At 38.5% G+C, this 13,511-nt stretch overlaps 1 protein-coding gene across 2 annotated transcripts in view; it reads right to left on the bottom strand.

Moving 5' to 3' along the window:
- Positions 1-6,818, bottom strand: part of MAP3K7 (mitogen-activated protein kinase kinase kinase 7) — an 86,635-nt gene extending 79,817 nt beyond the window's left edge. For both annotated transcript variants that reach the window (XM_037842639.1, XM_037842640.1), the window contains exon 1: positions 6,699-6,818. In XM_037842639.1, coding sequence (XP_037698567.1) covers positions 6,699-6,818 — 120 coding nt within the window. The remainder of the gene's footprint in view (positions 1-6,698) is intronic.
- Positions 6,819-13,511: the final 6,693 nt, after the last annotated feature.

Genomic DNA, 13,511 nt, shown 5'->3' with positions numbered 1-13,511 from the left:
GCCTTCACACTCTCAAATCTTACTCTGATCCAGGACTTTATCCCCAGCTCAGATATATTTAAAACTGCCTTTGGGCAATTCCACCTTGGAACCATTGCCTGTTTTCTGCAGGCATCTCATGTCCAACATGTCAAATACTGATCCCATCATCTGTCCCTACTTGCAGCATATTGCAGCTTATTTGACCTTGGTTAAGTAGATTTACAGATCATATTATTTCATTTTAATGAAAGCAAATCCTCACATAAGGGAAAGGAGCATGAAAAAGATTTTTAGGAAGGAACTATCTACTGAAGGTAGTAGTAATAATTCAAGAACAAGTGAACAAGAAGATGGCAAGTTGACTCTTCTACTCCCAGCATTACTCTGTCAGGAGCCACATTTTGAGTGAAACAAGCTAATTCAATCTAAGATGTTGACCTGAAAACTCAAAATTATCAAGAAAGACAATTCAAAATATGGTTTTACATTTACTGTTGTTAACAATGAACCTTTCCCTAAATGTTTCCTGCACCTTGAGCCAAAATCAAATGACAGTATGGAGCCACAACTTAAGTTTAGCTCATTTTTACTTTACCTTGTAATTGTTTAAAAATATCTACTTTTGTATATGTTTTATAATGTAAATAACATTGTGCACGTGCAAATATACATACCAAACAAACCTCAAACTATGTGTATACAAAACAGAAGTGTTTTACTGCTGGGAGATAGATGATCAAAAAAAAATCTGGAGACCACTGCCTTATAGACTTACTGGCTAAGAAAATACATTATTGTCTGCCTTCTACTTCTCTTAGGCTGATAGTGTAAGACAACACTCTGGAAAATATTACTCGTGTGTGGATTTTAAAATATATATATACTTTTAAGAAAATGTTTCAAATACAAATAGCTTGGTAACAAAATTCTTTGTTGCATTAATCAAGAATTTAAAATGGTAGAGAAGATCAGAAGGAAGTAACTAGGGGATTATATATGTTACCAGATGAATAAACCCAGTGTTACAAGCTACAGAAAGAAACCCAATGTTTTTTTTGACACATGGTAAGGTAAATCAGTAGAAAAGAACAATGTAAACTGGCAAATTGAGACATACTGGCAACTAAAGAAAACAATGAAAAACCTAATAATTGTGAAACATTGAAAGAAAAGTCACTTTTACTTAATATTTCTAATTCAGGTTCATAAATAAAATACACTTTTTGGACTGTATTCATAGTGGAACTGTCTAATTAGCTTCTTCAACACATTATCATTAACATCCCTAAAGATCAATTTTCAGTTAAAAAAAAAAAGGGCACACATCCAAGCTATAAGTATCCCTTTTCCTTATTAAACACACCCACCCAAAATGGTGAATCCAGAAACAAATATTCCAGATACTCTTCACAATCCCTGAACTGTAAAAATGGAAGAACAAAGGAACTTAAAGGAGATGTTGGTTTTAAAAGGGAAAAAAAAGCCAATTTACAAAATAGTTTCATTTAAATTTATGAGTATTTTCTAAATTAAAATGTTTTTAGATTAGTTCTCTTACGATACGCAAGTTTCCCCTATCATTTTAGCATTATTTTCTACCAAATGGTTTAGTCTTCTTGATTTTGGGTCTAAAACTTTAGCCTCTTACACAGTAAAACAGATTTAAATTTAATTTTTTAACTAAAAAATATAATAGAAAAATATGTGGGATGGTATGTAGAATATTTCCATGAAATCAGTATCGAATGGCACAAAAACCAAAATCAAACTTTTCCTTTTGCATGTGTTTTTAAAAAAGAAAACAATTCCCTTAAAAACCAATTACTTTAGGATGGAAGCCCTCTCCATTACTTCATCCAAGTCAGGTTACTAAAAAATATATATATATATACAAAATACTCAACTAAACCAAATAGAAAATAATGTATACCCTCGTGCTCTCGATTTGTTATGAAATAATTCTTAATTGTCCCCAATTCATGTTATTTTTAGTACAATGACTATAGCTGTCAGTTTGGCTTGGCCCTGTTCTGTGAACTATGTGAATGGATCCTGGCTATGCTGCCATCCTTCTGGCTAGAAATTTGGAACATGATAGAACAAGCATAGATCTTATATTTATTAGTAGGAGTTGGGGCCTCCAACTATGTGAGAACTTCAATATCTATTAATAAACCATGGCAGAGTGGAACTGCCATATGCTGACAATACAGACTTGATAACATAAAAGTTAAGCTTTGATCATTCGAACTTCCTTTTGAATTTATTTTATATTCTCTTAAAGCTTGCCATAAGACCTGTTTAACTGATTTTTCTTTAAATCATGTTTGTGTTATCTTTTAAGCTATACAACTACAACACAAAATCATCTCTGTGGCCACCACTTCACTATAATAACCATTTCAGATTTCTTAAGTTTCACCCTTAAGTTTATTGATAATTCTGAATATCCATAATAAATCTTGACTAACAAATCTATAGATTCAGATTATTCAGACCACTATAAATTAGTCTATTCTCTATTATAAGTTGGTCATATATTTATACCATTAAGTATATAAAATATAGATCACTGCCAAAGTTCTTATCTATATCTCTCCTTCCTAGTTTATTTTAGCCTCCAACTCAAAACCTTTGCATGTCTCTTTAATGAAGCTTAAGACCACAATGGTTAAATGTGCTCAATACTGTACTCTTAGGGGTCTTCTTTTTAAAAAGCAATCATGCAAAGCAGAGTCTTTTTAGCACTTAGAAAGGGTCCTCTAATATTTTAGCACAGCACCTGGCCCTTTCCAGCATATTTTACCTCTGCTAAATAAACGCATATGCTAAATATAATGGAGTGTAATGGAATCAACATTGGAATGAGAATCACATCTTGATTCTAGTTTAAATGCTGCCCTAACCAAATCACATAACATAACCTCTGTTTATCATCGGTAGTATGATACAACCATATGGGCAATAAATTCTCATGATTAGGTGTGATGACATTATCTACTTATTCAACAAATATTTAGATAAGTGTTATGAGGATAATAAAAGCGACAAGGGACTAGATTGTTCAGGGAAAGCTTCTCTAAGGTGAGATTTGAGGTAGGATTTGAATAAAGAAAAAGGAAACAGCCATGTGAATTTGGGGGGAATAGCACTATAGGCAGAGGAACAATTCGCAAAGACTAATTCATCTTAGTGCCGTCCCAATTATGATGCTCACCTAGTTTAAATTTTTATTCAGGCTTTTATTCAAAATCTAGCTTAAAACTACCTCCCCCCAAAATAAAACTCTTCCCCACCCAATGGAAACCCCTGTGATTAACCATCCTTTGAAATTATGACTTAAATACTCAATTGATACTATATTCATACTGAATTTACACTATATTCATACTGAATCTGAAAATATAATTATGAACTATTCCATGTTTGTTCTAGTCTCACTCATAGTTAAGTCCAAAATTTTAAAGGACAAAATCCTAGGATTCTTCCATTCATCTTCTGTACTACTTTAGAAGTACTGCACACAAAGAATGGTCATTACATGTTGAAGACCAAATACTATAAAGGAAATCTGCATTTTGTTTCCCTATTCCCAGAATAAGGTTTGGTTACAGAGTACTTCAGAAAGAATTACAACAACATTGTAAATACAGTGGAGTGAGCAACTGACTTAAGGAGGAAGAAATCCCAAATTTAATTCCTAGCTGTATCATTTATTTAGGTACGTGGCTTCTGGCAAATCAAACTCTATGACAACATGTCCACATCTGTAAAATGGGAATATCATTTGCCCTGGGTACCTAGGATTAGGTGGTTACCAATGACATTCCATGGAGATCATGACTACTGTTCTCAAAAATGTTCTAAGCTTACCGTGGAAACAGAGCATAAAAACTGGAAACAATAAATGTTTTCATTTTAGAACTGAAAGAGACCTTAAATGATCTTGGTTCAAACCCTCATTTTACCTGAGAAACAGAAGCCCAGAAAATAACGTGACTTGCTCAAAGTCACAGAAATATATTGTGGCAGAGTCAGCATAGCATCTAAATTTTCTAAATACCCAGCCCAACACTTCACTATACCAAACTGCCTTTCCCATAACTTGCAACCTAGACTACAATGTACATATCTCACAATTTATTCTAACATTATTTATACCCAGATCCAGAATGGTGGTAAATTTACGACCAGCGTGGTAAATGACCACAAGTACCTAAGTAGATTTCTGAGGCTGAGATGCACAATCTGTTACCAGAATTGAGTTTAAGAAGTGCCAAAATGTTCGTAATAATCACAATATTAGGAATGTAAGGATTAAAATCAGCTGATGACCTTAGAAATATGCTTCTACAAAATGCATATCTGGCCTATGGTTGAATTATATATTACATAGTTTCTAATTATATTCACTTAATGCTGATTCAATTATACTGTTATTTGAGAAACATGGAATACGATTTTCTTTATTTGGAAAGCAATATACTTGTACTGTATAAAATACTGAAAGCAATGCAAAATACTTTTTGTTTTGGGTTATCTTTCTCTGTTCTGTTCTGTTATTCATGATGATGACCTAAAAAGTGAAATCTAAGTTGACAAACAGACACTGAGTGCTCATGATGCATACCAATGTATGCAAAAGAAGAATATGATGAAATTATGTCATGGTTTCAATATTAGAAAGGTCCAAATTCAATCTTTAATGTGGAAATGGGTAGTAGAAAATGAAAACAAACACAATAAAACTAAATGCATAATATTCGAAAGAACTTTGAATAAAAAAACCAAAGTCTATTCCTCAGGAATATCCTAGGCCCACCAAACAAAGGTTTAAACATTATCTTAACTGCAAGAAGGGTCTCTGGACACATGTAAACCTAATCAAAAGTGAAATAGCTTTGGGGGAAAAACAGCAAAATGATACATGTCTTTTTACTAACTTCAATTCTTCCATGAAGCAAGAAAGCAAAAGCTTTAGAAAATGGTGTGCAAATTGTTGTTGTAAAAATCAAATGAACTTAAGACTGTGAAAGCATTGGTAGACCACGAAGTACAAGTTATTATTATATAACAATTTGTAGTCTATAAGCATAGCAGTTTGCCACAGGGTAGACATAAAGGCTTATTTAAAAACTGCAATTCTTGTACACTGACTCACTGAATTTTTATTCTTAAAAAAGAAAGAATGTTAGTCATGAAAGCTGGATCAACTATCACTTCTGAAAAAGGAATTTATCATCGCCTCAACAGAAAAAAACACAGAAAAAAAGCCCCCACCCTTTTTTTTCCCCAAAATATGGATCTTCTTTTAGCCACATGACCCTAACACAGGTCACTAATCCTCTCTGAATCTCAGTTTCCTATTAACATGTTTCAGGCACTGTGTTAGGTATTGTGCATATAGTGCCTAATAGGATCTGTTATACAGACAAAGTGAAATAAAAATTATTACCTGTATTTCACAGTTAGGGTAACTATAGAGTTCAAAGGGGTTGTTTAGGAAACTATGCTCCAAACCACACAGCTAATAAGTGGCATATTCGATATACGGCACCTTCTAACTCCAAAGACCCTGTTGTTCCTACAATGCTTCCTTGTAAAATAAAAATTAGGCTGGTCTCAATGATGTCTAAGATTACTTTCTGCAACAAAAATGTATGATTCATTAATCCAATATTCTTCCAAAATCAAATAGGAAAAATATATATTTATTCAGTGACTATTAATTATCTTACTACTTTTAGCTTACTGCACCCTAAAAGGAATTTCAGATTTTCAAAGTAGAGATAACTTTTATTGAGCCTATAACATTTCAGTAGGACATACTGTGTTCTTTATGGTGTATGTAATGCAAAGTGCTTTAAAAATTTAAAAATGGTAAGATTCCAATTTCAAAGTTTTTAGCATGTTTTAAAGTGTGTCTTTAAAATGTATATTCATATTGTTCTATCTTTTCTAAATTTATAGTCCTTATCACCAATAGCCCATCTGTGAATTTGAAAAGAAGCAATGTATTAAAAGCACCCTGGAATACCTTCTAAAATAAATTATTGTAGAAAAAGGAATGGATTCGGATTTTCTGACAGTGGTTTCTAGACTGGTCTTACATTTTAGTTGTCACCGAGATCATTAGTTATCTCTTCAGAATATGCTACTTGAAGTATCCTTCTTCATAACAGACCAGCCTATATTACTAATGGTGAAATTTATCTTAACCAGTTCAATTGAAAGCAGAATGTTTGATATTACGCGTCCTGCTCTATGGAAATAGAGAAACAGAACCATTCGGTACCCTGGGAAACAATGACTTGGTGAGTTATTAATTTAGCAAACATTTATTTAGCGCCCACTACGTACCAGGCACTAAGGCAGACAAATGGCTACGGTCTTTCTGAATTTACTATTTACAGAAAAAAGAACTGGTGGACCACACCATCTCACCAGTTCATCCTACAAATTGAGGTGACCCAAATTCGGGCACAGGATTATCAAATACAAACGTATGAATGCCGAAGTGACGAAAAAAGAAAACTACCTCGGAGCAGGTGAGTGTAGTGAGTCCCCCCACACCCGGTGTCTGCCAAGTTCTGGGGACTCCTGGGTGGACCCTGCGGGGACCCCGAAACCAACGGGTCGGGGAGGCGCCTTGCGCCGGGACCAGGCAGAGGCGGGGACGGCCCCAGGTCAGTGCCTCTTTGTCGGTCTTCGCTCACCTCTTCCACCTCGATTTCCTTGTAGTCGATCTCTTCAAAGTTGAGGACCTGGAAGGGGGTTTCGATCATCTCACCGGCCGAAGACGAAGAGGAGGAGGAGGCGGCGGAGGCTGTAGACATGATCCCTCGCGGCGCCCGGACACTCCGGAGGAGACCCGCGCCCACCCGCCTCTGGACCGACCTTCAGCCTGGAGCCGCGCAGCCCAGCCACCCCGCGATCCGCGGCGGGGGCAGGGGCCGCAGCCTCGGCCGTGTCCCGGCTCCGGCTCCGGAGCTCTTTCCGCCACCGGGCCCGCCCACTACACTTCCGGTTCCGGTCTGAAATCGGAAATAGGGGGAGGGTTGCGACTGCAGGGAGGGGAGGGGACAATTCGGGGACTGGTAAAGAGAAAGGAAGGAACTGTTTGCGGGTGGGGCAGAGGGGTGAGAGACTAGCTTGGACTTGTTGAACAGATTTCGCGAGATTTTCGTTACAGCGACCCAGCAGCCGGATGATACCGCGAGAGCTCTTGCGCTGACATAATTAAAGTGCGCGAACGGAAGTGGCGTGGAGCACGACGGAATGTTGTTGCGGTTGGTCCTTTAAGAACCAGCGGGAAAAATAAATGCTACGGTTTCGTCTCTGTTTGGTGAACTGTGTCATGGCTCCCCTCCCCCTTCTTTGACCAGCCAGCAGAGAGGTCGGCATGGTGTGGACTGAGTTTTTGTGGCCAAGCTCATTTTTCAGTTTCAGTCCTAAAGAAACCTCGCAAAATTTATTGTCTTCAGTGAATATAGAAGGAAACAGTTGTTACAGTTACTTTAAACCAGTCCCTGAGGTAATGAGGGATTCTAAAGAAGTTAACAATCCAAGCGCAGGTCAGCCATATTCTTCACTGAGTAAACAAAGCCTGGCTGTTTGGGAGAGAATGAAGTTTACACCTGGTAAGAAGTAGACATAAAACACAGGGGAAGTTTCTGCAGCGTTGATGGCTTTGGCTCCAGTCACCCCCAAGGTTTGATCCACATCTCCCATTTTGTGATTTAGCTGTGTAAACCAGTAAATTCCCATTTTTCATTTAAGCTGATTCAAGTTGTATTTTTGTCACTTGGAACCAAAGAATCCTATGTAATAATACAGTTTGAATCTGGAGAAATGAAGGAGGGCAACTGAGCTCATCTTAGTTCACTTCAATTTTGACTCTGCATTTCCTTTTAACCTCCTTAACTTTCATGAGTTAAGGATGGAAGCTGGACATAACAATTTCATGTCTTCAGTCACCAGTCCATTGTGTCACAAATCCGCAGAAATAAATGTCAAGTTGGTTAGATGATCTCCTTGAAGTCTTTCTCTCCTAATTTGAGCACCCTCCACCACCCATCTTCATATTAGCCCCCTGAAAACTACTCTAATTTCCAACTTTGTCTTCAACTTTAACCCCTTTATACTCTTCAGGGGATGGGGGCCAATGGTTTCAAAATCCTTTTTCTGACCATATCTTTGACACGTTCTAAATTGGATTCTCATCTTCCTTTGCTCATTTTAGAAATGGTAATATCTGCCACCTATGCTCATTGAGACTTTGCAGAAACTGAGACTAAAAGAGCCCCATTTTACTATCCTGTTGTGTGGATGTGTATAATATATCAGGCAAAGGTTTCCATATTTTATCAGTTAGTATGATTTTTGTTATAAGTAACAGGAAACCCAGGGCAAATGGCTTAAATAATAAAGGGATTTATTGGCTTAGTTAAGTGGAGAGTCAAGAGCCAGGTCAGACTTCAGGTTTCATTTGATTCATAGGCTTAATGATAGCATGAATAATTGAATTTCCATTTCTTTGTTCTGCCTTTTGTGGTATTTGCCTTTGCTCTAGAACAGTGTTCTCAACCTTTATGTCATTGCCCCTCCAAGGAGGCTTTTTAGACATTTTTGTCTTAATGTCCCTCCATGGAATTTTAATAGCACGGACATACTGTATATGTGTTTATGTGCTGTGTGCATATCTGGGTTTTACACAGAAAAAGAGTAAGATTTTTTTCTTTCTCCAACAACCAATTTTCACTTTCTCAGGGTGGTATTACCCCCATTGAGAACACATATTCTAGGAGTTCCATTATTCACATGACATACTGCACTGTCCAGTACAGCCACAGAGAGCATCTCATTTAGTAGTGATCTCAGAACATCAGGGGACTTTCTTTTTCAAAATCCCTTGGCAAATGTACCCTTGAGAGAGGGGTGAAAGAGGGGAGGTTTGAAGATGCAAATATCTTGTTTAGCTTAGATCCTGGGCTCATAGACGCATAAAGGCTTAGAGGAGGAGGAGCAGCTGTAACCCAGATGAAAAATCTGCATACTATTAGAAGAGGCAAAGCAGGGAATAGTTGCTGGGTATGCAACTAACAAATATTTACTGTTCATATATTGACTCAGGTTGAGCTCCATTCCTAGAAAGGGCTGCCTACAAGCTCAAACCAGTGAAAGATCATTCTTTCAGAAAGTTCAGAAATACCATTCTGCTGTACTATATCCAAATATGGGGTACCCAGAGGATAGCCAATTCCTTAGCATTTCATTGGCACTGCTGGAGAACAGTTCCCCAAATCCATGCGTTTCTTTGATACATGAGTTTGTTCTCTATTTTCTATTCCCCACATCTTCATCCTAGGTCTTTGGCATCCCAGGAGAAGCTTTGTTCCAGTGTATCTGGCCCATGGAGCTGCTGGAAGTGTTTGTGTTCTGGGTGTCCACAATGTAGCTGGTAAGGGTGAGCTTGCAAAGTTGAAAGAGGGGCTTCTGGTGGGTGCTGCTCCATCAGAAATATCTGACACTTGTGTTTGCAACTAATGTTCTTTGTAGCCCCCAATCAAAACTAGCTGCAAGGTGACTGCTCTGATGGTGCCTGTGTGTAAAATTTGCATCTTTGTTTTTGAAATACTTGATATACAAATGTTCAACTGGTCACAAAATCTCAAAATCCATTCTTAGTGCAAGAAATTTCCAACATTACATTTGCTGATTAAGGTAGAGGTGGAGACGTTAGATTCTTTAAATGTGATTTCAACTGTCACAAATTTTAGAAAAGTTGTAAAAGTACTTTAACATTTTTTAATTTACTTGTGTGAATAAAGTTTCTCTTTAATGTTGACTATCAAGATTTGAAGAGATCAAGAGTTTACTGTAACCATTTCAAGTGTAAACCTTAGATTAAAAAGTTATATTAATGAAGAAACCTTATTAACATTCTTATTAAAATTTGAAAAAATCTATTTGAAGTTTTAAACATATTCAGTATGTGCACCATGACATGAAAAAGTTGGAAGTACCAAAGTTATAAGACTGTGTCAGTAGTAGTAAGAGGTGAGAGTGGTTTGGACAACATGGATAGTGGCCATAAGGGTTATAGATAAATGGATATCTTTGAGAGATACCGAGGAAATAGAATTGGTAGGACTTGGTGATTGACTGCATGTAGGGGTAAGAGGGTTTGGCAAGAGAGCCATGAGAGCTAACCTGAAGACAGGAAGAAGAGATAATGGGACAGTCTTATGAATAGGTGGAAGGATCAGTGGGTTAGAGGTTGCCATGTTGTTGAATAACAGTTATGATTGAAGTTTCCTGGATAAATTGGGTAGATCTGGGATTGTGATTAGAGAATGACATGTTCAAATTTTTGATTCCAGAGGTGGTACAATTTTAAGTGAGGGCAAGATCTGAGATATGATTGGGAGAGGTGGTGGGGTTGGTCTTTGGAAATGAGAAGAGCAGAAACTGAGAAGTCAGAATATTGGGTGAGTTGTTTATCTAACTGCTGTTGGATATTGAGGTATTTCTAACTACCTAGAATTAGCCAAACTGCTAGGTTAAGGCCCAGGTCTCCAGACTGCCAAGTCTGCCCAAGGCTTCTGACCACAACTGCAAAGAGTTAAGATTTGGTACAAAGTTAGAAGGAAGAGTCCACACAAGACCAACCTCACTTCTGGTACCAACTACAAGTCCAGGATTTCTCAGATCTACCCTCAGGTTTGATACTTCGCTAGAAATACTCATAGAACTCACAGCAACCTATAGTACTTATGGTTACATTTATAACAGAGAAAGGATGTATTGACATCAGCCAAAGGAAGGGATGTATGGAACAGGGTCTGTGAAGGATCCAAAGGCAAAGCTTCTGGTTATTCTTTCCCTGAAGAGTCATGGATGGTATTAACTCTTCTCAGATGCTATGTGTGTCAGTATGGACAGAATGTGGCCAACCAGGAAAGCTCACCCGATTTCCACGTCCAGAGTTTTTATTGAGGTTTGAAGAAGGCATGATTGAATCATTACCCACGTGGTTGAACTCAATCCGCAGCATCTCCCCCACCCCCCTTAGGTTGGGATGATGCCTGGTGGCCCTAGGAGCTCACCATGAGCCACTTCATTAACATAAACTACCAGGTGTGGTCCAGACACCCACCATGAATAAAAGACTCCTATCACTTGGGAAATCCAAAGGTTTAGATGGTTTAGATGTCACACCCCCTCCCCCAGAAGCTGAGGACAAAGGCCAGACCTTTGTCCTCCTCCTCCCCCTCCCCCTCTCTCTCCCCCTCCCCTTCCTCCTTGTATGAAGGGTATCTTCATACAAAAGCTATTATGTTTCTCTGGTTATCTAATTTTCCTTTCTCTGAGATGTTTTTAGTAAATTTATGCTTTAAAGAAAGGTGGTATATAAATTACAGTCAGGCTTTCTGTGCTTTATCTTCAAAGCCCAGATTTTGGAATTGTGATGATTAGAGTTCTTATCTTGGTTCTGCCACATACCTTAAATAAATTACTTAAGCTTTCAACTTTAGTTATCTACTTCTTATATCAAAAGTATTTATGCAGATTAAAAGAGTGACTGGTTTATAGAAATTAAATGCTAAATAATTTTTCTTTTTCTTTTTTTTAATCCTCCCCTGAGGGGAAAACAGTTCTCCATCACAGCCATTAGGAGGCTCTCTTTTTCCCAGATAGCTTGGTTGCTGACTGGTATAAACTTGGAAGGAGTAGAGATTTGGCTTGGATACATTTGCAGAGGGGAAGGAAACATGCTGCTTATTTTTCATATGCAGTACTGCCCCAAGCCTGGGCAGGAGGGGTCTCTGCTCTGAGCCTAACACTTAAAAATGTCCTTCTCTGGTTCTCCTATAGCATGCCCTCCTCATGGGATGAAGAGATCATGCTCCAGGTACTCAGGACCCTAAAGTATCCATCCCAACAGCCCTAAAGCTACTTCACTGGTCTGTCCTCCTGTGGGCTAGCCCAGGGGTAGCTCTTTGTGTGTGTGTACAGATGGAGTTTGGACAGGCAGTGTCCACATATAGGTGTATAACATCCCTTGCAGTGCAGGATTTGAGCCCATTGTAAGATGCAAGAGGGACATGTCAGTGGCTGGAGGCTAGCTTTGCTTATACCAACAAATTCTGATAAAGGCATACTGTCGAGAGAGGAGGATATTAGTTTGTTATCTTGACTTATAAGCATTTAGACAGATAATATGTGGGCTTCCATTTGTACCCTTGCCTTAGGCCCTGCAAATGTTAGGAGAGATCTGCTTCTATGTAATGTATTTCTGTTCTTATGTACTAGGGACTTATGGGTAAGAAGTTCCCAACTTGGATTTGCTTTTTCCAAAATTTCCCACAAATGACTATGTCTTATCACTTAGGTCTCAGCTCAATTGCTACCTCCTCAGTGGCGGTGATATTACCTCCCTTTCATCTCCCCACCCCTTCCCAGCTTTATTTTATTTCAAACCCTTTACTGATCTGGCATTATCATTTTTAATTATTTGTTCCCTTCTTTATTTTCTGTCCTCCCACCCACCCCCCCACATCTGCCTCTTAGATGTAAGCACCACTGTAATAGAGATCATAAGTGTTTTGTTCACCACTGTCTCCTCGGTGTTTAGAATAGCACCTAAAATATAGTAGACAATTTTTTAAAAAGTAAGTAATACACGTAAAGGAATAAACGCTCACTCGGTTCTGGAGGAGAAAAGAATTTATTTATGATCTTACAAGAAAGGACACACAGCCAAAAACGTGGTAGGCTGGCACCCGAGAGGAAGAAGATGGCGATCTTTTAATCTCCTATTCCTAATGTGCAAGTCCCTCTCCTGTTTCCCCATTGGCTGGGTACTACAGAGGTTACAGCCTATTCAAGAGAACTAACTAGCCCATCTTTGAGATTTTAATTTATACAGCCTGTTCTAGTTTGCTAATGCTGCGGAATGCAAAACTCCAGAGATGGACTGGCTTTTATAAAAAGGGGGTTTATTTGGCTATACAGTTACAGTCTTAAGGCCATAAAGTGTCCAAGGTAACACATCAGTAATCAGGTACCTTCACTGGAGGATGGCAAATGGCGTCTGGAAAACCTCTGTTAGCTGGGAAGGCATGTGGCTGGCGTCTGCTCCAAAGTTCTGGTTTCAAAATGGCTTTCTCCCAGGACGTTCCTCTCTAGCAAGCTTGCTCCTCTTCAAAACGTCACTCACAGCTGCACTCCGTTCAGTCTCTTTGAGTCAGCAGGTTTTATATGGCTCCACTGATCAAGGCCCACCCGAATGGGTGGGGCCACACCTTCATGGTAGTATCCCACCAGAGTCACCTCCCACAGCTGGGTGGGGCACATCTCCATGCAAACAACCTAATCCAAACATTCCAACTTAATCCCCACTATTATGCTTGCCCCACAAGATTGCATCAAAGAATATGGCTTTCTCTGGGGGACATAATACATTCAAACCGGCACACAGCCTATCCAAGAGAGCCAACTAGCTCATTATCGAGATTTTGAATTGA

This window comes from Choloepus didactylus, chromosome 7, assembly GCF_015220235.1.
Source record: "Choloepus didactylus isolate mChoDid1 chromosome 7, mChoDid1.pri, whole genome shotgun sequence".
NCBI lineage: Eukaryota > Metazoa > Chordata > Mammalia > Pilosa > Megalonychidae > Choloepus > Choloepus didactylus.
The sequence above is the reverse complement of the archived record's forward strand: the minus strand, read 5'-3'. Positions and strand labels throughout refer to the sequence as shown.